Source organism: Rana temporaria, chromosome 4, assembly GCF_905171775.1.
Source record: "Rana temporaria chromosome 4, aRanTem1.1, whole genome shotgun sequence".
NCBI classification, from domain to species: Eukaryota; Metazoa; Chordata; class Amphibia; order Anura; family Ranidae; genus Rana; species Rana temporaria.
Window position 1 is genome coordinate 376993507 of NC_053492.1, and position 26557 is coordinate 377020063.

Consider the following 26557-nt stretch of genomic DNA (forward strand, 5'->3'; position numbering starts at 1 on the left):
TACTTCACCAACTTAGACTATTGTGTTCTGATCCATCACATATAATTCAGATTAAAAAAAAACATTGGCTGTAATGTAACAAATAGGTAAAAAGCCAAGGGGGGTGAATACTTTTGCAAGGCACTGTACATGATGTAATCACAAAGGTATCCTCTCTCCAGTGCAGTATCTATTATACCTGCTACAAATCTACTACACGCTACTACAAATCGATTGTGATGCATATGGTCAACACTGCAAGGATGTGTATACCAGTTCACTGGTGGTCTACATTCCCGCCTTTATTGACAGAATGGTTTCAGCAAATCAACCGCGTGGCGGAGATGGAGGCTGATCTACATCACTCTAGACAAGATTTTGAAATTCACCGCCACATGTGAACCATGGACAACCTTTAAAAGCTCTCAACTATACAAGGAGCTTACACCTGGACGCAATGTGACTTACCAGAGGACTATTAACCATTAACTTGGAGGATCATCCCTGCGTTACACTGATGGTGTGACACGTCTTACTGATTTGACTGCTAGACAATGGAGAGGGCAGTTGGTGATGTCCTCAACCCCTCTCCCTCACCTGCTCCTGTCCTTCTTCTCAACCCACCCCATGCCCCCAACCATCCTTCCCCACCCCCTCACCCCCTTTTTTTATCTTTTCCCCCCGCGCCGACTCAGACTGATTGGCCAGGTACCACACGACCTGTATATTACCCACCCCCCACCCCACAGAGGAGTGTATTATTACTGTTTAGAAATGGTTCATTTCGTTTTCTCTTTTCCATTTCTCTTGCTCACCAATCTGGGTTTTCTTTACCCTGCACTCTGTATATAGCACACTCCTCAACACTGCACTCTTTACACAGTGCACCCCTCAACACTGCACTATGTATGTAGTACACTCCTCAACACTACAATCTCCACATAGCGCACTCTTCAACACTACACTCTCTACATAGCATACTCTTCAACCTTATACTGTATACAGCTCATTTCTGAACTCTACGCCCTGTATGTAGCACACTCTTCAACCCTGCACTCTGTACGTAGCGCACTCTTTAACCCTGTACTCTGTATGTAATACACTCTTCAACCCCACACTCTATATGTAGGGCACTCCTGAACTGTACGCTCTGTATGTAGCACAATCCTCAACCCTGCACTCAGTACGCAGCACACTATTCAACCCTAAACTTTGTATATAGCACACCCCTCAACTCTGCACTCTGTAAATGCTGAGGCAGAAGAATTATGCCAGTCCAGAATGTCATCTGTGCAATAAAAGTACTAATTCTTAACTTCTGCTGTAATTTGTCAAATAAAAATTCTATCCAGGAGGTTGTTGAGCACGGCTGGTGTTTCCTTAAATTAAATAATGTTGAATTTATCAAATTTAATAAATGATTGTATTTATTCTTCAATGTAGATAAGAACTTTAATATGTGCTTGCGATAAAAGGCATAGTTTGTTCCTGTTATGTGCTGCCAATAATGCCAGAATATATGTCATTAATGAAGTAATAATCAGACAGATCTTAACTACACAGAAAGGAAAATACATTAGTCTTATCAAATCTTAAATGTCTTGTGTATGCAGGTTTGTGTCTGGCTATAAGAGTGTATCTAGGTCTCTGTTTTGTCTTCTTTTTCTCTCCTTCTAAAGAACGCACCATGGCTGCAGGATTGTTTCTCGTGGTAGTCTTGTCTCTATTTTCTCTTTTTGCAGCCAACGATGAGCTTGCTGGAAGTCCAGAAAACATTGATCCCAACAACCAAGATGTTCTGAAAGCTGCCACATTTGCTGTTAATTCATTCAACCAACAATCAAAGAAGGACTATGAATACAAGCTTGTGAAGGTTGTGTCAGCGAAATCCCAGGTACAATCCTGAATATACCCAACCTGCTATTAAAGTTACATAGTCATTAAATTAACCAGCAAAACTCTTAAAGCGGGGGTTCACGCTAAAAAAAAAAAAATCTTTATCTACCATCCCATCCAGCATACTAGCGTCAGCTATAGTATGTTTTTTTTTTGCTGTATTTACCGTTTAATCCTTTAGTTTCGTTTCAGACTCCGGCGGGGAAATAGGCGTTCCTATGAAGAGGGGAAAATGTTTGACGTCTGGCTATGGCGCGTCACGCGTTCCGAAAATAGCCGAAATAGGACTCGGATATATACGGCGCCTGCACAGTCAGCTCCTAGTCTGTGCGCAGGCGCCGTATAGCACCGTGAAGAGCCGAGTCCTACTCCGGCTATTTTCGGAACGCGTGACGCGCCATAGCCGGACGTCAATCATGTTCCCCTCTTCATAGGAACGCCTACTCCCCGCGGGAGTCTGAAACGAAACTAAAGGATTAAACGGTAAATACAGCGAAAAAAAAAAAACATACTATAGCTGACGGGGATGGTTCATAGATGTTTTTCAGGGTGAACCTCCGCTTTAAGTATTTTGCTGAAGTGTTGTTATATTGCAGTTGCTATATTGTTTCAGTAGTTAATGGGACCCTGTCATTATATTTAAAACGTCCTAAATATTTATCTGTAACAGAATAAAATAAAGTGTTAAATTAACATTTTCTGCTGCTTGAGCTATCAAACACCTCTTTATTCAGTAGTAATTTTTGTAAACGTCAAACTCTGGACCCCCACAGCTCTGACTGGTTGCTCCTTCTGACCTCTACCTCACTACTATATCATTTAATGAGTGGAGATCAGCCAGAACCAGTGGGAGCTGAGAAGGACATGAACAGGTTTTCTCTGGAATTCAGAGGAAGATTGCTACTGAACAGAGCGGTGTTGAGCAGCACAGGCAGCAGAAAAGCTAAAGCTGGCCATACACTAGTACATTTTCATACAAATTTTCATATATTTTCATACAAATATTCATCCAAAAATTCTCAATACGTTTGATAACTTAAAGCGGGGGTTCACCCTAAAAAAAAATTCTAACATTACATCCAGCTCACTACCGAAATTGACAGTATTCAGTTTTCTTTTATTTATTTTTTGCTATACATACCTCGTAAAGCTATTTTCTTAGCCGGCTTCCGGGTAGTGAATCCCGCGGGAGTGGGCGTTCCTATGCTGCAGTTAGTGATTGACTTGATGACAAACACTTGATGACAAGGAGCGTCACGAGTTGCCGAAAGAAGCCGAACGTCGAGTCGGCGCTATACGGCGCCTGTGCACCAACGTTCGGCTTCTTTTGGCAACTCGTGACGCTGCTTATGCGACGGGGGGGGGTAGTGTTTGTCATCAAGTCAATCACTAACTGCGGCATAGGAACGCCCACTCCCGCGGGATTCACTACCCGGAAGTCGGCTAAGAAAATAGCTTTACGAGGTATGTACAGCAAAGGAAAACTGCATACTGTCAATGTCGGTAGTGCGATGGATGTAATGTTAGAAATTTGTTTTTAGGGTGAACCCCCGCTTTAATGACATTTATTCTAAATTCATTCAAAATTTGGTTTGCATTTAACATTCAATATTGGAGTGAATAGACCTTCCCGAAGGAAAACCGTATTCACTGTTATGCCTAGTACACACGATCGTTTTTCCCATCTGGAAAACTGCCATGTTTTCCTTACGCCCATCAGGAAAACTGCGGTTAAAAAAATAAGATTTTTCTCGCCGAGAATCGCATCGTTTTTTTTCTGCAGTTTTCCTATGGGAAACACTGCGAGGGAGCATATACGCGGCCGGTTTTGCCGACCAACGTTCTCCTGGCAATTTTCCTGTCTGGGAAACCGGCCGTGTGTACAGGGGAAAAGGGACCGAGCCGCTTCTTGGTTTTCCCCTCGGTTTTCCTGGCTGCCTTTTGAACGTCGGGAAAACCGATTGTGTGTACTAGGCATTAGAAATGTGTTTCTTCAAAAGACAAAATGTCCATCCCACTCCTTTGAATGTTCTCATCACTATGGTTGAGAACAGACATTGATTTTACTCCACCATCCATTAAAAAAAATAATGAATGTTCTTAAAATGAAAAGAAATTATAAAAAACAATTGAAAAAATGTCTACTAGTGTATTGTCAGTTTAAACATATACAGTTATGAATTTGGGAAGATTCAAATTTAATGACAGGGTTTCTTTAACTACTTAAAGACTATATAAAAGTCATTAGAAATGTTGTAGTACAAAATATTTACCAGGGTTTCTCAACTTTATTCCCATATCAATTGCTTATTACTATTACTATACAGTGTATATCTGAAGCCACACTATTTTTTACTTTAGGATTGTGCAAGAGGTTTAGCATCCTGCTGGGGAGTTACCATGTATGTTTGTCCTTGTGACTATTGTTCCCGAGAAAACATTTTACAGTTGTCACTGAAAGAGGAGACAAATGATTAGGAGGGTTTTTTCCCCCTCATTCTGGAGATAGATGGGAAGTCAAAAACCTTACTTGTGATGACACAGGCAGTAAAAAGCCTAACAGAGGTTCTAACCATTTCTTACTCTATCTGAAACTAACCCAAGGGCCCAAGAAAAAACCCCAGGGCCCAAAAAACAGAAGCTTTCAGACCTTGTCCAGACCACATACATTGAAATAGCAAATTCATGTTTGTGCATTGTAAAAAAAAAAAAAACATACGCTAGGCAACCTAACACATTTAATCTGTTTACCTGTGCATATTTTTTTGTTTTTTGTTTTTTTTAATAAACCTAAAGTTGAGCAATAACACCTATAATTTCCCCTGCCACAAAGGGCTTGTTCACACTTGACTAAATTTCAAACTCCTAACAAACGCTCCTATAGCATTAATGCGCTTTATGACACTTTAAAAACACTTCCCAAATGCCCTATGCGCAGTTTTGTCTCCCAGATATATTCTAAAGGTCACTTTTTATGTCCTGTATCTTGATTTACGCACCTACCATCAGAGGTTGATGTCAGCCATCTTCAAGCAGTACAAACAGGAAGTGCATAGAAGGAAGTATCTGCAGGAAACTCTATGCTCTCCTCTATCATTACAGGGCATTGTGGGACATTATATTTCTCCTGCATGATTTTTTTTAAACTCATTTTAATGCGCCGCAACCATGCCTTTCAGTGCATTTGCAGAGCCCTACCATAGACTTGAATAGGAGGCGTTCAGGGGCTTCGCATTCCTCCAGACTCTAAATGAGGCTTCAATTTTAAAGCAAAGCAAAGTGATGCGACGGGACACAATGCTAATGCTTTATGTTTTGATAATGTGTACAGCACTGTATGATGTTTTATAGTATCATTTGAATAGGCGTTTGAGGAGTGTTAAAAATGCCCCTCAAACACCTGCTTTCAAAGCCTAAAAGGCTCACACCATTACCTTCTGTACCTGCAATAAAAGCACCTGTCCTCATAACCTCTCATCTGTACCTTACCATCCTTTTCTTACAACTAGACATGTGCATTCATTTTTGTCCAAATGCATTTTCGTCCGAATTTCAGGTATTTTCATTATCGTTTTAACAAACAAAAAGGAACGCGCAGAATCCAAAATCTGAAATATCCGACATACAGGATGCTGTAACAATTGTGATATGTATATGGATCAATCTGCCTGACATTTTATTACACTATTACTATGTACTGTAATTCTTTTATATTATGACGTACTATATGTATATATATATATATATGAAATAAATGATATTACTATGTATTATTTTCTGTGTGCTGGGTATAGAGATTCAGCTAGTACAGTTACAATACTTATCCTATTGGTCAGACACCCATTGTCCGTTATCACCTTTTTAGGTGCATATTTCATTTAAAGTCCCAATTTTCTTTCCAGCTTAACTGCCTACAGGGATGGAGGCATTGGACTTACAAGTCCTATGCCTCATATAAAGTCCCAAACCTCCCTATCTCCCCACCCCCCTTCCTTCATGTCCAACTTTCGGGGATGAAAACATGCACTAAGGACAGTTTACTGTTCTCACACTGTTATATTATATTTACAGCATTTACATTTATGATCCAACCTTTTGGTTTAATTTAGGGTCTTGATTCTGGAGAGTGTTGGGGGATAATACACTACAATTGTTTACCAACAATTCATTAGTCCTATATGGTTTTTGACCTGCTGTTTTTGTTTGCGATTTTGGTTAGCTTGCAGTTGGCCTGGTTGTTTCTGGAAATTGCGATGCGCATCGTGTGCCTCCCCCTACCTCTGTGCCTTTTGGATGCCGGGTGATGGGGCGGACATCACGCTGCGCATCGACGCCATGCCACGAGCGTCACGTGCGTGACGTCATTGCTTTGACTCCAACATGCAGACGCTGCATGTTACCATCAGCGTGCTATTAGGGGAATTGGCGCCAACTACCGAGTGGAATTTCTGCCCAGGTGCTGGCGCGGCCCCCCCCCCTCGTTTCCGCTTGCGTGACGTTGGTGGTTACTGCCTACTCCACTAGAGTATTTATACTCCCCTCAGTTCCTTACTTGTCCCGTTGGTCCCCGTCCCACTGTGGCACTAATATGGACTCCATGTGTCAGCTCTTAGGACAAGGTAGCTAATGGTCCATTTTTTATATTGTCTTCTCACTTTTTGTTTATTTTTGTTTTATATTTCACTTCGCCACTACCTATTTCCATTAAACGGGTCATATAACCTGAAACTTTACTTTGTCACTTCATCTAGAGATGGTTTATCCCCACCTCGTCACTATTAGGGATGAGCCGAACACCCCGCTGTGCGGGTCGCACCAGAACCTGCGAACACACCAAATGTTCGTGTGAACTTTAGAACCCTGTTAAAGTCAATGGGACTCGAACGTTTGAAATCTATAGTGCTAATTTTAAAGGCTAATATGCAAGTTATTGTCCTAAAAAAGTGTTTGGGGAACTGGGTCCTGCCCCAGGGGACATGTATCAATGCAAAAAAAAAGTTTTAAAAGCGTCCGTTTTTTCAGGAGCAGTGAATTTAATAATGCTTTAAGTGAAACAATAAAGGTGAAATATTCCTTTAAATTTCGTACCTAGGGGGGGGTGTAAAGTAAACATGTGAAATAGTGCATGTTTCCCGTACTTAGAACTGTCTCTGCACAAAGTGTCATTTCTGAAAGTCATTTAAAACTGACTTGCGGCTATAATTGAATTGTCGGCTCCCGGCAGTTCAGAGAGAATTCATTCATAAAAAAAAAAAAAGCGTGGGGTCCCCCCAAATTCAATTACCAGGCCCTTCAGGTCTGGTATGGATATTAAGGGGAACCCCGCCATCAATTTTAAAAAAAATGCCGGGGGGTTCCCCCCAAATATCCATTTCAGACCCTTCAGGTCTGGTGTGGATTTTAAGGGGAACTCCACCCCAAATTTAAAAAAAAAATGGCGTGGAGTTCCCCCAAAAATCCATACCAGACCCCTTATCCGAGCACATAACCTGGCCGGCCGCAGAAAAGAGGGAGGGACAGAGAGCGCCCCCCCCCCCTCCTGAACCGTACCAGGCTACATGCCCTCAACATGGGGAGGATGTCCCCATGTTGATGGGGACAAGGGCCTCATCCCCACAACCCTTGCCCGGTGGTTGAGGGGGTCTGCGGGCGGGGGGCTTATCAGAATCTGGAAGATCCCTTTTACAAAGGGGACCCCCAGATCCTGGCTCCCCACCATGGGAATTGGTACCATTTCACAAAGGAAGTGTAAATAGCTGTAAAAAAACACACACTGTGGAAAAAAGTCCTTTATTAAAAATAAAAAACAATCCAGCGATGGTAATCCACTCTCGGTCCCGGCTCCCCGCTCCAACGTTGTCGGTATCTAGCGACAGGTGATCTCCTCGGTCCAGCAATGAGAAGATCGTCCGGTATCCAGAGCGCAGCATCGCCGGCCACCTGTCTCCACTGGAGACAGCCCGGCGATGACGCTGCTGAAGCTAGTGACATTTCTTATATTGGTGAGGCGGAACTTTATAATCTATACCTCTATGGAGCGACGGATGTCAGCTATGAAATGTCCGCTTCTATCCAATCGGGCAGCCAAATCCACACAGATGAAAACCCTATTTTCCATCTGTCTGGCGAATCGGATGAAAACAGACAGGCGGATCTGACTGACCTGTCATCCACCTGCTCAGCAGAGATCACCAGATCGATCCCAGCTGAGTCCATCAAAACAGACATGCCCTGTGTGAAAGGGGCCTTACTTGTTTAAATTATGATAAAAACACACCAGGAAATTATTCAAAAGGGAAAAAGTTAATGTGCCTGGAACCTGACCGACTACCAGAAATGTTTTGTTCACTACGTGCATTACCTATTTTACCTAGTGGACTGTGCACAGGATGGAAATCTTTTCAGTGTTTTTATCTGTGGAGAGCAGCAGGCCTACGATTTGCAATACTCAATTAAAACCAGCAGATGTCACTGGTGTAAAAGAAGAAAAGGGAGCACCCAGAAGTTGTGGCGGGTCTGTAGCATGTCTGCTCTGTATTCCACGGTAAAAAACAAAAGACCAAGAAAAGACTATAATCTTCATACTGTATAGGGCAGCATTGTTATACCAAAAACATATTTTGTTTTCATTATGTCACTTAAAGCAGGCAGCATCCACACATGGCTCTTTTTAGGAATCCATGATGTTTACTAGTGTAAATTACAATATATGAAAGAGCACAGGATAAAAAAAAATTGCAAAAGAATTTTCAGGTACAAATTGCTCAAGAACAGCACTATGCATTCAATGGTGCAGTGTAATGTGTTATCAGTCCATTCAAAAACTTAGCAACGCTGCAGAATCATTTAGGAATGTTAATATTGCTTTTTTATTATTATTAAATCCATGTTCTGATTTAGCTTTTATTGTTCTTATTAATGTAAGATTGTATCCAGTATTTAGCAATGACTATGTCAATGTTTTTTTTTTTTTTCAGATTGTTGCTGGAGTAATCTATACTTTAAATGTAGAAATTGGAAAGACAGACTGCAAGAAAGGCACCACAAATGACATACAATCCTGCAGTTTGATGCAAGACTCACACCTTGCTCAGGTCAGCAATAACTCTTCACCCTCCCCAGACTCAATTCGTTACTTTTTATTTTAGTGTTGCTAGGAGGACCCTGATTTAAAAAGTGTACAAATTGTTAATGTCTTTGTAAACAGTATTATTTTGTGTGACATATAGGTGGAATAAAAATCTTATGTCACTGTTATATGTAGCACTACCCCAGTAGGAGCCTCTGGAAATATGCCCAGGTTCTTTTTCCCAGTAATTGTCCCGCAGCCAGACACACAGTCACAGTCACTCTTTGGCTCAATGACATTCCATGGTTGATCTTTTTGGGGTTTTTATTTTTGGAGAAACTTGGATAGGATTGGGGAATTGAGTGGGACACTCCAAAAAGAACTATGTACAATATGAGGACATTGAACTACAGTGGCAGGCCCTCCATTAGGGGCGCCTGGGTGGAGCCCCCTCTATCCATGGCTGTCTCCCTCAATTCATGCATTCGGCTCTATTCAGGGTGCCGGGCACATTAATTACAGCAGCGGGGGTGTTTTTTTAAAGCACCTGATTAGAACCAATAATGTTTTGAAACACTGATTCTCAATCAGACGAATCAGAAGCGGGTCTGAGACCTGTTTTCCAATTGGCAAATAAGAGAAGGGTCACGATTGGCTACCTAGGAGGAGGGGGGAGCCGGAAGCTGCCGCCGCTGATAAGGCCCGTGGAGAGCAGGCAAAGCCGCCGCCACCAAGCAGTGGAAGCCACCGGTGAAGCCCGGGAGAAGCGCTGCCCACTATCAGGGCTGGACTGGGACAAAAATTTGGTCCTGGACTTCATCCAGACCGGGCCCACTTTAATTAAATAAAATGCTGCCCTCCCTACCCCCCCCCCCACATCCATTATGAGAGAGAGAGAGAGAGAGAGAGAGAGAGAGAGATGGGAGTGAGGGAGAGGGGGGATTAAGGGAAAGGGGTGAGAGGGGGTTGGTGAGAGGGGAGGGCTGAGAGACAGAGGAGGGGGGCTGAGAGACAGAGGAGGGGGGCTGAGAGACAGAGGAGGGGGACTGAGAGACAGAGGAGGGGGACTGAGAGACAGAGGAGGGGGACTGAGAGACAGAGGAGGGGGGCTGAGAGACAGAGGAGGGGGGCTGAGAGACAGAGGGGGGACTGAGAGACAGAGGAGGGGGACTGAGAGACAGAGGGGTCCTGAAAGTGGGGGCTGGGAGACAGAGGGGGGAACTGAGAGAAAGAGGGGGCTGAGAGAAAGAAGGGAGGGCTGAGACAGACCACTGTCCCTATCTGCAGTTCCTCCTCTGCTCCCCCCTGCACGGTCTGTGTGTGGGCATGTAAGTGTAGGATGCCAGGTACCTGATGACCAGCAGCGACAGCGCCAAGTCTCCCCCTTGATTTGGGGCTGCTCTGCTCTTTCCAGCGGCTCCTTGGCAGCCTCTGCCTCCAACTTATCCTCTTCCTTCGGGCCCCTTGTCCCCCGGCCCAAGCCGCACTGTTCTTGAAGAAGAGAGGTGGAGGAATCGAGGTTCTGGGAGAGCCAGGGTGGCCCGCACCGGCTCCTGTTCCCCTCTTTGGGTGGTCAGGTAGAGGTTGAAGCTCTTCTCTCTCAGACCACTGGTAAACTTTGTTCTGTAGAACTGAAGCAGAAGTCCTTGCAAAAACAGACCTCCTTTTTTGAGCAATCAGAGCAGAGTTCCTTCACAGAGAACTATATAGGCTGAGCTCTTTAGGACACCAGCCGATGTCCCCTTTCTATGAACACACAGCTGACTCTTTAGGACCAGAGGGGAGACAGCAGCCCACAGCTCCTAAGATATCTTACAGCAGTCTGTACTCACAAAATGTCTTTGGAAAGTTGGATGCCTACTTCCAACATACATGCAACACTTTTTCTCTGTGATACCAGACTAGATCTGAAGACAACAGCCACTTAGTCAGCTCTCAGCAACTTCAGCAAACCAGGCCCACCTGAGGCCTCAGCATCCCGCAAGCATATGACAGGAAGCACAAGGGGGCAAGCAGCCCCTCTTCGGTTGTGTTCATCTCCTACAGAAAAAATACCTGGAAGCTATGTGTCTCAGAGTATACATACTTACTCATAGCAACCATATGGGCCACCCTCCCAGGGATTAGCCAGGGCTGTAAAAATATTCATGCTGCCCATTTACCTTGCTCCACTCCATGTTCTAGAGGTATCCACAGTTCTCCAGAAAGTTGAGCAATAAAACCAGCAGCTGGTGAAACACTGAACAGACCAGAATAATCAACACAACTACACTGATCACAGTGAGCACAACTAAACAAAACAGCAGCTCCACTAGATACAGTGAGCCAGAACTAAATTTACCTAATGCTAGCACCTATCTAGGAGGATAAAAAATCAAGGGCAAAGTCCATAGTACCACAATTATATACTGTTGATTAAAGGGCACTAGACAGTCCCAGCTGCTGTAGGGGACACTTGGAACAGTGACCATACAGAACAAAGTACCAGAAATAACAGTGCTTAGGACCCCTAATCAATCCAATGGCAGTTCAAGGATTGATGGAAGGATATACTGAGAAATAAGCCCATAAGCTTGCAGCTGTTCTCCAATATAATTCATTAAACAAACAAAGCACATGCGTGCAAAACAAGTCGTCATGGCAACCCTGACTGCAGTCTCCTGTGGCTCTATTTTGGCTTCCCTCCCGTGACCCACCCACGTCACTTTCAGTGTGCCCGGTCGGCATGATCATTTTGATGCTGACAGCCTCTGGCTCCAGGATATTCCACACACACCAGCACCCTGGAGTTTTCTAGCAAGGAGCTATTGATTTTCCATCACAGCCACTATGACTGGTAATTGGAAATGCTTGCATGTTACACTTTATCGTCTCTCATGACTTACTTTTATGGTCTTATTATTTGGCTTTATTAAATGATATTTGGAGACCAGCTGGTAGCTTTTGGGACCATTTCACAGTATAGCCTTCAGTGGAACTTTGAACTGCCATTGGATTGATCAGAGATTTATATGCAAGAGAAAGCATACCCTTATTGAGCCTAGGACAGTGGGGTCCCTAGTTGCGGATGTGACCCTGGCACAAACGAGAAAACATATAATTACATCCTTGCCCCATAATCAGGTGTGTATTTTCTACAGTGAGAATGGTTGTCAGCTTGTCACTATAGCCAAGAAATAAAACAAGAGGCAACCGGCTAATACTAACTTTACCTTTGTTGTTTCAGACCTTATTCTGCACATTTGGAGTACTGGAAGTCCCATGGGAGCATGTGGAAAACCTTCTTTCATTTTCCTGCATGGCCCACTGATGAAACAGTCACTGACAACTGAAATGAGTGTATGTTTTCATGCAGAAACAATTCTAAATGTAATAAACTGCAAAGATCTGTGTTTTCAATCTTACTGTGTCAGTGTCATATTGAGAACATGTGTAAACTCATCAGCCATATTAAAATATTAAAATTGGAAGTGTGCTTTAGTGAGAATAAAAAGAAATGCACAAAAAGTCATAGCTCAATAATATTTCTACAAAAAGATTATGATATATCTAGTAACTTTAGAACCCCATTAAAGTCTATGGGACTCGAACGTTTCTAAATCAAAAGTGCTAATTTTAAAGGGTAATATGCAAGTTATTGTCCTAAAAAGGGTCTGGGGACCCGGGTCCTTTCAAAGGGGACATGTACTGGTATCAATGCAAAAAAAGTAAAACAAAACTGCAGTTTTTTCGGGAACAGTGGGCCTGATTCTCAAAAAAGCTGCGTAACTTAACTTTCAGCAGTTAAGTTACACTGACTTAAAATCTCTACCTAAGTGCCCGATCTTCAAAGCACTTACCTAGAAATTTCAGGCCGTGTAACTTAAGTGCCGCCGTCGCAAGGCGGTCCTCCTCTCCGGGGGGCGTTTAAAATTTAAATGAGGCGCGCTCCCGCGCCGGCCGTACTGCGCATGCGTGTGACGTCATTTTCCCGACATGCAGCGCGCGAACGTAATTAACGCCGGGCGGCTTTGAGAATTGCGACGGGACACTAAAGTTGCGACGGGTGAAAAAAAATATACGCGCCGGGAAAACAAATAATTATAAAAAAAAATGACAGCGTCGCTCAGCATGCATTCCTGAGAGGGAGAACTCCATGCCAATTTTCAAAGAAAAAAACGGGGGGGTTGGGTGCTCCCCATGTTGATGAGGACAGGACCTCTTCCCGACAACCCTTGCCGTTGGTTGTCGGGGTCTGCGGGCGGGGGCTTATCGGAATCTGGGAGTCCCCTCAAATAAGGGGGCCCCCAGATACCGGCCCCCCACCCTAAGTGAATGGATATGGGGTACATCGTACCCCTATCCATTCACCTGGAGGCAAAAAGTAAAAGTTAGTAAACACACAACACAAGGGTTTTTAAAATAATTTATTATTCTGCTCCGGAGGCCCCCCCTGTCTTCTTTATTAGCTCTATTACCAGGGGGGGCTTCTTCTTCCACTCTCCGGGGGTCTTCTTCCACTCTCCGGGGGTCTTCTTCCACTCTCCGGGGGGGGTTTCTTCTTCCGCTCTCCGGGGGGGGTTTCTTCTTCCGCTCTCCGGGGGTCTTCATCTCTCTTCGCCGCTCTCCGCTGTTGACTCGGCGAACCCCGGTTCTTCTGCAGATGTCCGGTGCCTTCTTCTTCAGCGCTGGCTGCCTGCTATCTTTGTGTGTTAGCTCAATTAGTAACAGGCAGCCGGCGCGGTCTTCTGTGACGTCACCTTCTTCTCTTCTGTTCTTCTCCCCTCTTCCGATGTTGCCTCGTCGCCTCTTGTCACTGTAATGTTGGAAGTGCGCCTTGCATCCCATTTATATAGGCATCACCGTCCCATCATGCTCCGGTAGGTACCCACGTGGTGGGTGCACGTGGGTAGGCACCCACCACGTGGGTACCTGCCGGAGCATGATGGGACGGTGATGCCTATATAAATGGGATGCAAGGCGCGCTTCCATCATTACAGTGACAAGAGGCGACGAGGCAACATCGGAAGAGGGGAGAAGAAGAACCTGACGTCACAGAAGACCGCGCCGGCTGCCTGTTAGAAATTGAGCTAACACACAAAGATAGCAGGCAGCCAGCGCTGAAGAAGAAGGCACCGGACATCTGCAGAAGAACCGGGGGTTCGCCGAGTCAACAGCGGAGAGCGGCGAAGAGAGAAGAAGACCCCCGGAGAGCGGAGAAGCCCCCCCCCCGGAGAGCGGAAGAAGAAACCCCCCCCGGAGAGTGGAAGAAGACCCCCGGAGAGTGGAAGAAGACCCCCGGAGAGTGGAAGAAGAAGCCCCCCCCTGGTAATAGAGCTAATAAAGAAGACAGGGGGGCATCCGGGGCAGAATAATAAATTATTTTAAAAACCCTTGTGTTGTGTGTTTACTAACTTTTACTTTTTGCCTCCAGGTGAATGGGTAGGGGTACGATGTACCCCATATCCATTCACTTAGGGTGGGGGGCCGGTATCTGGGGGCCCCCTTATTTGAGGGGACTCCCAGATTCCGATAAGCCCCCGCCCGCAGACCCCGACAACCAACGGCAAGGGTTGTCGGGAAGAGGTCCTGTCCTCATTAACATGGTGCTCTGGGGTGGGGGGGCCCGCAGTGTGCCCCCCTGCCCCAGAGCACCCAACCCCCCCATGTTGAGGGCATGCGGCCTGTCACGGCTCAGGAGGGGGGGGCGCTCGCTCGTCCCCACTCCCTTCCTGACCGGCCGGGTAGCGTGCTTTGGATACGGGTCTGGTATGGATTGTAGGGAAAAATCGACGTAGGGGGGGTCTCCTTACAACCCATACCAGACCTAAGGGCCTGGTATGCTCCTGGGGGGGGAACCCATGCCGGTTTTGAATTTAAAAATTGCCGTGGAGTTCACCCTCAGGAATGCATACCAAATGCCGTCGCTTGAATGGGCCTTTACAAGGTGTGACTAACTTTCCACATTGTAAAACTAGCCCTAGTTTTGCGCAGGCAAATTCGGAACTTACGCAGAAATCACAATGATGAAATGCTTTGAGAATCTGCTTAAGTCCTCATTTGCATACTCAAAGCTGCATTTCAATGAGAAATGCCCCCAGTGGCGGATGCGGTACTGCATCCTAAGATCTGACCGTGTAAGTGTCTTACACATGTCAGATTTTCTGCCTAACTTTGGAAAAAGCCTTTTGAGAATTGTTTCCAAAGTTAGGCACAGACTGAACAGCAGTTAAGTCTGCGTATCTCTTTTGAGAATCAGGCCCCCTGATTTTAATGATGCTTAAAGTGAAAAAAAAAAGTGAAATATTCCTTTAAATATCGTACCTGCTGGGTGTCTATAGTTATGAGTGTGAAGTGGCACGTGTTTCCCGTGTTTAGAACTGTCCCTGCACAAAATTACATTTCTATAGGAATACAAGTCATTTAAAACTGCTTGCGGCTTTAATGTAATGTCTGGTCCCTGCAATATGGATGAAAATCATTAAGAAAAATTGCATGGGTTCTCCCCCCCCCCCCCCCCAGGTCATTACCAGCCCCTTTGGGTCTTGTATGGATATTAAGGGGAACCATGCACCCAAATTTAAAAAAAGGAAAGGCGTGGGGCCCCCAGGCCCTATATACTCTGAACAGCAAGATACAGGCGGTGCAAACAAGACAGGGGCTGTAGGTTTGTTGTTAAGTAGAATATGGGCCAGATTCTTAGAGGAGATACGACGGCGTATCTCCAGATACGCCGTCGTATCTCTGCGTCCGGCCGGTCGTATCTATGCGCCTGATTCTTAGAATCAGTTACGCATAGATATCTATTAGATCCGACAGGCGTAAGTCTCTTACGCCGTCGGATCGTAACTGCATATTTACGCTGGCCGCTAGGGGCGTGTACGCTGATTTACGCGTCAAAATATGTAAATCAGCTAGATACGCAAATTCACGAACGTACGCCCGGCTGACGCAGTACAGCTACGCCGTTTACGTTAGGCTTTTCCCGGCGTATAGTTACCCCTGCTATATGGTGGCGTAAGTGCGGCGTACCAATGTTAAGTATGCCCGTCGTTCCCGCGTCGAAATTTAAAAAAGTTCCGTCGTTTGCGTAAGTCGTCCGTGAATGGGGCTGGACGTCATTTACATTCACGCCGAAACCAATGACGTCCTTGCGGCGTACTTTGGAGCAATGCACACTGGGAAATTCCAGGGACGGCGCATGCACCGTTCGGGAAAAACGTCAATCACGTCGGGTCAAGCCTGATTTACATAACACACGCCCACCTCTTCACAATTTGAATTAGGCAGGCTTACGCCGGCCTATTTACGCTACGCCGCCGCAACTTTTTTGGAGAATACGGAACTTGCCTGTAAAAGTTGCAGAGGTGTAACGTAAATAGGATATGTTATGCCCGCACAAAGTTACGCCATTCTACGTGAATCTAGCCCTATGTTTGTAATTTTGAACTGGTACATTTTTAAAGTGTAGCTCTAGCCAAAAAATCTATTTTTAAGCTTTTTGGATTTTTTTTTTTTTTGTAAAACAAGGATTGGTGATAAACCATCAGTGGAGAGGAGTTGAAAGTAGGGGTGCCATAACACTGTAGGTCCTCATAGTTACTCTTGGTGGGCGCTGGAAAGGGCCCTGATGTGAAATATTATATTAAGAATTGTAATTACATGCACCTGTTGAACAGGAGCAGAAAAATTGGGCCTTTGGTGGTGGTGGTAGTGTTGCCACAACACTGTAAGTCCTCACAGTTACTCTTGATGGGCGCAGGAATGGGCCCTGCTGTGAAATATTAGATCAAGAATTGTAATTACATACCCCTGTTGAACAGGGGCAGAAAAATTGGGCCTTAGGCACTGGTGCCACAACACAGCAACCCCTCACAGATACTTAGGGCCTTAGCCACTGGTGGCGGTGCCCAGAACCAAAAATGTTGTTACACGATATCAGCATGATTATTGAGGAGGAAGAGGATAGTCACTCAGCATAACAGGATAGTCACTCAGCATCAGCATAGGCAGTCTTGAAGGGATCTGACATTTCCCCAAAAAAATTTGGTTACATCAGCATCAGGTGCTTGGTAGCTGGTGGTGATCCAAGACTGAATCCTTTTTTTTTTAATGTCAGTCGATCGACCGAGTCGGTGGACAGGCGCACCCTGTGATCGGTTACAAAGCCTCCGGCAGTACTGAACGTGCGTTCCGAAAGAACGTTAGGTGCAGGACAGGCCAGTAGCTCAATTGCATACTGTGCAAGCTCTGGCCAGTGATCCATCCTCAAGACCCCCTAACCCAGAGGATTTTCGGTGGGAAAGGTGTCCAAGTCTGATCTTGCCCCTAGGTATTCCTGCACCACGTATAACAGACGCTGGCGATGGTTGCTGGAACTGATCATACCTTGGGGCTGCAGACTAAAACATTTTCTGAAAATCGGTCAGATGGCCACCTTCCCCACCGCTCCTTCTTTGACTGCCCGAAGCCTCAGCAACACGTTGTCCAGGACCAGGATTTTGTAACCTTCCAGTCTCTGGGAATGGGAGAGGGGAAACAATTAGTTTCCCATCAATATGGGAATGAGACAGAATCAGGTAATAAAGTTAATTAAAAAAATAAATAAAAAAAAAATAAAAAATATAAGATAGATTGTTATATAGGATTGGTTAATAAGGCAATAAGATGATTGGTCAGTAAATAAGCACGAGCCCTTGGTCAGTTGTTAAGCCTGGAGAGCCTATAAATACAAGTGGACATCTAGAAACCGTTAGCAGAGCGGCGGTGACATCTCAGAAGACATCCTCCATCCTCGGTTTTGCAGGAAGCTGATGAGGCAGTGTGCTCAGCATCTATGTCCCTTCCTGCTACAGCTCCGCCCCCGGTTCCCGGGTTATTCCTTCCTCATGTAGATCGAGGTGACAGGCAGGTTGATCTGCCTATGGGTGTGAATGAGGTTGGACTTGCTGCGTCATCGGCCCTCCCTCCTCCAGAAGTGAATGACGATGTGCAGGTTAATGCAAATACTGTTGCTGGCAGAACTGGCAGGTCGGTTTACAAGAGGACACAGAAGCTGCGCAGATGTTATTCTCCATCACCTCCAAAGAACACTAAAAAGGGTAAGGGTGGTAAAAAAGCTCCTTCCCAAATTATTTCAGTGCAGTCTTCTCAGACCAGAGAAGATTTTCAGACAGCTTTGTGTGATGTTTTTAATCCTTTAGTTGGTACTACTGATTATCCTGCTGTCTCTAATGTTGTTTCTCATGCAGGTCGCTCTGATAACACTTTAACTGTTTCAGCACCAGCACAATGTCCTATTCCTGTGGTGACAAGTGATACTGCTCCCACACAAAGAGGTGAGTCTCTCGACTCGGCTGCTTTATCTGATATCATTTCTAACTTTTCTTTAGTGTCTGGGCAATTGCAGCAATTACTGTCTAGAACTTCATTGCCTGCTATGGATGTTTCGCACGCTTGGTCTAACCAGCAATCTGCCCAATCTACATGTGTGCCTAGCCAGGTAATGCAGGTGGAACCGATTGCTAATGTGCATGAAATTGCTAATGTTCCTGAAAGTTGTTTTAGGGAGGCTATGGCGTGTGAGTTGTCCCCGCTGGGTTTTCATTTATCTGCTAATGTCAAAGCTAAGATTTGGAAGGGGGATTATATGGATATTTTGTCCCTTTTACCAGCTGCAGAAGACAGACCTCTGAGGAGGGATCAAGAAAAGGTTGTAGATGATAAGCGTAAGATTGTGCCTAGATCCTTCAATAACTGGCTTCAGGCCTTCTGTATTTACGCTAGTGTGATGGGCGAAAAACATCCTGAGATTTGTTATAAAATGTTTCATCATGTGGAAATCATATTGGAAGCGTATAAAAATTTTCCAGGCTTGGCTTGGTTTACTTATGATGAATCTTTTCGTCAAAAACTAGCTGTTCATGGATCGTTACGATGGGGAACAAAAGACGTCGGATTGTGGCTCAATTTGTTGTTGCCTCAGAGACCGATGGTTAGATCCCCTCCGGTACAGACTGGGCCTTTTCGCAAGGGCCTTTGCTTTAGCTTCAATGAGGGCCAATGTAAGTGGCCGCATACGTGCCGTTTTAGACATGAATGTTCTAATTGTTCGGGAGTACACCCGGCTTCTAGATGTTTCAAAAAGGTGGCGTTGACCCCGCAGCCTCAGCCTAAGGATACTTTTCGTAAAAGCAGTAACCCCGGTGAAGTTGGTAGAAATGTTACCTTATCTACGCATTTGGCCGCGTCGTCAGGAGGCGGACTTATTAATTAAGGGCTTTTCGTTGGGTTTTTTACTTCCATCTTTTTCTGGAGTGGGTTGTTCGGTTGTGAATAATTTACCCTCTGTTAGCAGGTTTAAAGAGGTAGTTAGGAAAAAGATAGAGAAGGAAGTACGGGCTGGCAGGGTTGCGGGTCCTTTCAAGGACCCCCCTTTTGTCAATTTCAGGATATCTCCATTAGGCATTATTCCTAAGAAGGATACTAAGAGTTTTAGACTGATTCATCATTTGTCATTTCCTGCTGGCTCTTCTTTAAATGATGATATTGATCCTGAAGTCTGTACGGTATCTTACAGTTCGTTTGACGATGCTATTTCTTTGGTTCGTTCGGTTGGTGGTTCGGTTTTTTTGGCTAAGGCTGACATTAAATCGGCATTTCGTTTGTTACCCATCCACCCGTCTGCTTTTGATTCGCTTGGCTTTTATTTTGATGGTAATTTTTATTTCGATCGTTGCCTCCCGATGGGCTGTTCTATGTCTTGTTGCTATTTTGAGACTTTCTCGTCATTTTTGGAATGGTCGGTTTCGCATGTCACGGGTTCTCTTAATTTGGTGCATTATTTAGATGATTATCTTTTTATCGGGGCTTCTTCTGCAGATTGTTTGTTTTTGTTTACAATGTTTAGGATGCTTTGCAGGAAATTTGGAGTGCCTCTAGCGGAAGAGAAATCGGTCTGGCCTACGAAATCGTTGGAGTTCCTAGGTGTTACGATTGATGCTGAGAGAATGGAATTTCGTTTGCCTCCTGATAAGGTGTGTCGTATGCGCTTTTTGGTTTCTTTTGTCTTGAGCAAAAAGAAGGTTACACTGCGTACATTACAGGCTCTGTTGGGTCTGTTGGCCTTTGCGACCAGAGTCATAGCTGTTGGGAGGGTTTTTTCGAAGAGGTTGTACAGAGCGTTGGCAGGATTGAAGGACCCTCGGCATTTTGCCAGGATTTCCTCAGAATTAAGAGATGATTTGAAGGTTTGGGATTGTTTTTTGTTACATTTTAACGGTTGTTGTTTTTGGCAGTCTCCATTTTGTGATGCTTCGGCACTCTCTCTGTTCACAGATGCTTCGGGATCTTATGGTTATGGTGTATACTGGGATGGACATTGGTCAGCTGCTCCTTGGCCGGCGGGTTGGATGGAGAGGGGTTTGACTTCCAATATTGTATTTTTGGAAATCTTTCCCATCTTGGTGGCTCTGGAATTGTGGGGTGACAGTTTTCGTAATATGAGATTGCTTTTTCATTCGGACAACAAGGGTGTGGTTTTTTCCATCAATTGTATGTCTTCCAAGTCTCCACCTGTGGTTGCTGTTCTTCGGCACATTGTTTTTAAATGTCTCCTTTTGAATGTTTGGATTAAGGCTAAATATATACCTGGTCATGTTAATGATATTGCTGACGCACTGTCTCGATTACAGCAGGAACGTTTCAGGACACTGGTGCCAGAAGCAGATCTTCTTGGTCTTCCGTGCCCTATCCATCTGTGGTCCATCGTCTAGAGAAGGTTCAAGTTGCTGTCCTGAACTCGTTGGCTCCTTCCACGTGGGCAAATTACAAGGCCGCGTGGGATAGCTGGCAATCTTTTTTGTTTACGCAGGGTCATCATCAGGATGAGTACAGTGAGCATCTGGTTCTTTCTTTTTTGGACTCCTTGATGGGTTCTAATTATTCATATTCGCATGTTGTTAAAATTTTGGCTGGGGTTTCTTTTTTTGTTAAATGGCGGAATTTACCGCCTTGTTCTAGTTTTTTTTCTATACAACAAGTATTGAAGGGTTACCGGAAATGTTCCTTTTCTGTCGATACTAGGGTTCCGATTACTGTGGAACTGTTGCGAGCCTTACTCTCAGTGACTGATTCGATATGTTCGTCTAATTATGAAGCTGTTCTTTTCAAAGCTTCTTTTAGTGTTTGTTTTTTTGGAGCTTTTAGGATTTCGGAATTGGTGCCCAATTCCTCCTTTGCTTGTAATGGCCTGCTCTATTCGGATTTGTCTTTTTCTGACAGTGGGGTTCAGTTTTTTTTGAGGCATAGTAAAACTGATCAACTGGGGAAGGGCCGAATTATTAGTATTGCTAAGATTTATGACAGTTCTATTTGTGCTTGTCACTTTATGTTTAAGTATTGTTCCATTCGTCCTAAGTGTGGATCTCATTTATTTGTACATGTTGATGGGCTTCCGCTTACCCGTTTTCAATTTTCTGCAGTCCTGAAGAAGTGTTTAGTCAAGCTGAATCTTGACCATTTGCATATTACCACTCACTCATTTAGAATAGGTGCAGCTACTGAAGCTTCTAGGCTTGGTTTGTCTGCATCTGCGATCCAGGACTTGGGTGGGTGGAAGTCCAATTGTTTCAAGACTTATATTAGGCCTAACCTTTGCCATTTCTGAATTCCAGGTGCATCAAAGCATAATGTCTGGATTTTAGGACATTCTTACGTGTTCTGGGCTAAGAAACGTGCTTCTATCCGTTCGTATGGTAATAATTTGGGTTTGGATGGTGAGGATGTTTTTATTTGTTGGTTTGGTAGGCGCGGAATGTCTTGGTTTGACTTGCGCCCTACTTTAAATAGATTATATTCTTCATGGCCTCCTCCGAATGCTGTAGTTTTCCATCTCGGGGGTAATGACTTAGGTCATTATAAGACACTTGATTTATTAAGTAGGATTAAAGTTGACCTCTATCAATTGCATTTAATTCTTCCTAATACAGTTTTAATATTTTCCGAAATTATTCCAAGACTTTCTTGGTTTTTATCTCCAGATCTACTGTTCTTGGAGAAAATTAGAAAGAAAATTAATAGGGCCATGGCTAAATTTATGCCTTCAATTGGGGGCATGTCTTTTAGACATGTTGAATTGGAAGGTAGAATTCCAGGTTTTTATCGGTCAGACAATGTTCATTTGTCTGATGTGGCCCTGGATATATTAAATTTGGATTTGCAGACTAGTGTGGAATTGGCCGTGGCCAGGGTGGGGTGCCAGACTTGTTAATCAAGTCTGGCGGGTGGGGATATTTGTGTGTAAGTTTATGGTATATAGTTTGAGCTGTAAGGGCTAAACTAATTTATGGGAATAAGTAAGAGTATTGGCAAGTAATGTTTTGGTGATAATACGTTTATTATAAATACCAACAATGAAAGAGCTACGGCCAATTATTTCCAACAAATAAAATATTTTATCAAAATGATAATTTCTGGTTTCATAGTATTTATTTATAGAAGGTTAAAGATTTCTGTATTCATTCCCATGGGAGAGGGGAAACAATTAGTTTCCCATCAATATGGGAATGAGACAGAATCAGGTAATAAAGTTAATTAAAAAAATAAATAAAAAAAAAATAAAAAATATAAGATAGATTGTTATATAGGATTGGTTAATAAGGCAATAAGATGATTGGTCAGTAAATAAGCACGAGCCCTTGGTCAGTTGTTAAGCCTGGAGAGCCTATAAATACAAGTGGACATCTAGAAACCGTTAGCAGAGCGGCGGTGACATCTCAGAAGACACGCCCTCCCTCCCTCCCTTTGTCGTAGCTCTAAGTTGTGTGGTTGTTTATGTCCCTTCCTAAGAAGGGGATATTTGTGTGTAAGTTTATGGTATATAGTTTGAGCTGTAAGGGCTAAACTAATTTATGGGAATAAGTAAGAGTATTGGCAAGTAATGTTTTGGTGATAATACGTTTATTATAAATACCAACAATGAAAGAGCTACGGCCAATTATTTCCAACAAATAAAATATTTTATCAAAATGATAATTTCTGGTTTCATAGTATTTATTTATAGAAGGTTAACGATTTCTGTATTCATTCCCATGCGTTGCACAGACCTTTCTGCAAGGCCTTCTGAAGATGTTTCATCCTCTGCTCACGGCAAGATAAGGCAATTGTAACGTGGATCAAGGAGGGTTGCCAGCCAGTAATGATCCCTCTTCTTGATACCACGAATACAAGGATCCTTCGGCAGGATCAGGGAGGCCATGCAGCGTACGTTTGCTGAGGCATTAGGTCCGGAGTCCTCTGGGTTACTCGGGATGACATGATCCGCAGCCTAATCCTCCCAGCCACGTACAAGTCCATGGGTTTCTTGGGACTGTAATTGATCACTTGAAGACTGCTGCTGATGCTGAGTTCTAGGCTCCACCTCCATGCTGACACAATCCTCCTCTTCCTGTGTGATAGGCGGGCAAGCAGGAACACTGTCTGAATAAAGGGGCCCAAGCGGGTGATGTTTTGGCCACGCGAGATACGATTGAGACATATGTTGCAAACAGCAGCCATGCGATCTGATGCACTCATCTCAAAAAAGGCCCACACCAAAGAACTTTTGGAATAATGCGGAGAGACAGCAGCGCTGTGGTGTGATGCAGTTGGTGTGTGTTGCCCTAAAGCTGGCCCCTGGAGGGCATCCTGCTTCGTTGGAGATGTGCCTCCTCCTCCCCTCTCCTATCAGGCACCCACATGGAGTCAGTGACCTCATCATCCCCTCCCTCCTCATCACTGGAGCAAACCTGGCAGTATGCTGCAGCTGGGGGAACATGACTGCCAGATTGCTGTCCTTCTTGGGCACCCCCTCTCTCTGGGCTCATGTTACTGCCTTCCTCTAGCTGGGTGCCTTTCAAAATGCTGGGCATGCTCCTGCAGCATGTACCCAACACTGTGGTCAAACAGTTCAGGGGACTCCTCAGGAGGACATGGTGGGGCTAGGGAAGGAGTGACTTATGCCATTAAACCGAGGGAAGAGCCCGCTTTGGCAGCTGCTTTGCCAGACAAAGTACCCTGAGCCTGGGTGAGAGAGGATGAGGAGGATGAGGACGGCTTGGTCATCCACTCTACCAAGTCTTTGGCATGTTGCGGCTCAACACGGCCAGCTGCCAAAAAAAAGGACAAGCATGTCCCACGGCCACGTGCTGATGAGGATGCACGGTGTCCACGACCAGAACTGTTGCCTGTAGACGCAGAGCCAGCTTGCCCTCTTTTATTGGCTTGTGACTGTCTGCCCCTACTTGTTGTCCTTCCAGACATACTAATGGCCTGCAGGGAGATGTAGCTGCACAAAGATGGGATGTATATATATATATTCTGATTATACTGCAGCTAGCAGAATCAACTGCCTGCCTGTAGTATTATTAGTATGAGAACACCAACAATTGTCTTCAGATAGCTTTAGTTGCACACTGTGCAGAGGACACAGTACACTACCTGAAAATACTGCAGCTCCCTGCCTGTGGCATTAGTATGGGAACACCGGCAATTGTATGCAGGTAAGCTTTAGGTGCACACTGTGCAAAGGACACAAAATCAAAAAAGTCCAGGTCCCTGCTTGTATTTGTATGAGAACACCAGCAATTGTATTCAGATAAGCTTTAGGTGCACACTGTGCAAAGGACACTAAATCAAAATACTGCAGGTCCCTGCCTGTATTTGTATGAGAAGACCAGTAATTGTATTCAGGTAAGCTTTAGGTGCACACTGTGCAAAGCACACTAAATCAAAATACTGCAGCTCCCTGCCTGCATTTGTATGAGAACACCAGCAATTGTATTCAGGTAAGCTTTAGGTGCACACTGTGCAAAGGACACAAAATCAAAAAAGTCCAGGTCCCTGCTTGTATTTGTATGAGAACACCAGCAATTGTATTCAGATAAGCTTTAGGTGCACACTGTGCAAAGGACACTAAATCAAAATACTGCAGGTCCCTGCCTGTATTTGTATGAGAAGACCAGTAATTGTATTCAGGTAAGCTTTAGGTGCACACTGTGCAAAGCACACTAAATCAAAATACTGCAGCTCCCTGCCTGCATTTGTATGAGAACACCAGCAATTGTATTCAGGTAAGCTTTAGGTGCACACTGTGCAAAGGACACTAAATCAAAATACTGCAGGTCCCTGCCTGTATTTGTATGAGAACACCAGCAATTGTATTCAGGTAAGCTTTAGGTGCACACTGTGCAAATGACACAGTACACTACAGTAAGTGAAAATACTGCAGCTAGCACAATCACATGCCTGTCTGTCAGTTTATTATGAAGAGAATAACAGGAACGGATCTAGCTAAAATTAATACAGTGTAAAAATATATATACAACACTTGGGATGCATATATATCCTCTACACACTGTAACTGAAGCTAACTGACTCGCCTGCCTGCCTGCTCTATCTAACTCAAATTAAATGACACTGTCTCTCTCTCTCTCTCTCTCTCTGTCTGTCTTTAACCACCACCGTAACACACTAGACTAGTGTGGGGCATGTACTAAACCCACTGAGACACAATTTGCCAAAGCCACCCTGGCTTTGGCCAATTATGGCTCTCCGTTTTTTCCACGCTGTGATTGGCCAAAGCATGCGGGTCATAGTGCATGCTTGGTCAATCATCAGCCAGCAATGCACTGCGATGCCGCAGTGAATTATGGGCCGTGACGTGCCACTCAAATTTGGCGGGAATGGCTCATAATGTTCGAAATTCGCCGAACGGGCGAACAGCCAATGTTCGAGTCGAACATCGGTTCGACTCGAACTCGAAGCTCATCCCTACTGTTCACTAACCTTGTCTTGTATTGTTGTGACAATGCCTTATGAAACAATTGCGCTTGTATAACTTTACATATTTATTTTCAATAAAAAAAAAAAAAAAGTTAAAATGGCTGATTTCCTGTAATTATTAGAGGGAGCCTCTAATACAGCACTTTGAGGTGGTGCTGTGTACGAAGCTAGAATGCTGCTTTAGGGCCTTCAGCACTGTAACGGTGTAGAGATCATGTATAGTGTCCAACACAGAACCATAAGATCCAATGTACTGAAGTCAGAGAGTAAATTAGGTTGTTCCGCAACAACTCACACCAGGTTCTCCAGAGAACGCATTTAATGGATCTTCCAATAACATACAAAGTCCACAGATGGTACAAGAATCCAACAATGTTGTAATGTTCATCATAGAGTGACAAGACAAGACTAGACCTGTGCCTTCACATGTTCATGCAGAGAATACGTGGGGGTATATTCTCTAACTGGTAGCCAGAAATTCCCAACATTATATATTGTTTCTTTTGAATAGCTGAGCAATTTGATTGGTTGTCTCTTAATTGAAAGACAGCAGGACATATTTACCTGCCACTCTTAAAAGACAGGATGTGACTTCAGCCGAAGTCACTAATTAGTATGCATCCTTGCATACTAATAAACCCCCCTCTAATAAGTAATTAGATTGCATATGATCTGAATAATGGTTCGATATGTAAAAACGGCTCCATCCTGTCTCTGTCTTTTTTTGACAATAGACAAACCTCTTTTGACTTGCAACATGTAATCACAGGCCTGATGTGTAAACTAGACTTATCATTTAATCTAATTCAACTG

The 26557-nt window shown here is 44.3% G+C and overlaps 2 protein-coding genes across 2 annotated transcripts; both read left to right on the forward strand.

Moving 5' to 3' along the window:
* The first annotated feature begins 1597 nt into the window (after positions 1-1597).
* LOC120937622 (cystatin-like) lies at positions 1598-12345 on the forward strand. The gene is made up of 3 exons (XM_040350999.1): positions 1598-1873; positions 8853-8969; positions 12171-12345. Exons 1-3 carry the CDS (start codon positions 1667-1669, stop codon positions 12252-12254), a joined length of 408 nt encoding a protein of 135 aa, XP_040206933.1. The 5' UTR covers positions 1598-1666; the 3' UTR covers positions 12255-12345.
* A 5372-nt stretch (positions 12346-17717) lies between these two features.
* LOC120937623 lies at positions 17718-22518 on the forward strand. Its single transcript, XM_040351000.1, has 2 exons — positions 17718-18024; positions 18175-22518. The coding sequence occupies exons 1-2, from the start codon at positions 17760-17762 to the stop codon at positions 19197-19199; spliced, it is 1290 nt and encodes a 429-aa protein (XP_040206934.1). The 5' UTR covers positions 17718-17759; the 3' UTR covers positions 19200-22518.
* Positions 22519-26557: the final 4039 nt, after the last annotated feature.

What these genes read in the sequence shown, in the direction of transcription:
- LOC120937622 (XM_040350999.1), top strand. Translation starts at nt 1,667, where the DNA reads ATGGCTGCAGGATTGTTTCTCGTGGTAGTCTTGTCTCTATTTTCTCTT. An exon ending in TTGTGTCAGCGAAATCCCAG is followed by an intron (nt 1,874 to 8,852) that starts GTACAATCCTGA and finishes TTTTTTTTTCAG; the next exon opens with ATTGTTGCTGGAGTAATCTA. An exon ending in AAGACTCACACCTTGCTCAG is followed by an intron (nt 8,970 to 12,170) that starts GTCAGCAATAAC and finishes TTGTTGTTTCAG; the next exon opens with ACCTTATTCTGCACATTTGG.
- LOC120937623 (XM_040351000.1), top strand. Translation starts at nt 17,760, where the DNA reads ATGTCCCTTCCTGCTACAGCTCCGCCCCCGGTTCCCGGGTTATTCCTT. An exon ending in TCCAAAGAACACTAAAAAGG is followed by an intron (nt 18,025 to 18,174) that starts GTAAGGGTGGTA and finishes TTTCTCATGCAG; the next exon opens with GTCGCTCTGATAACACTTTA.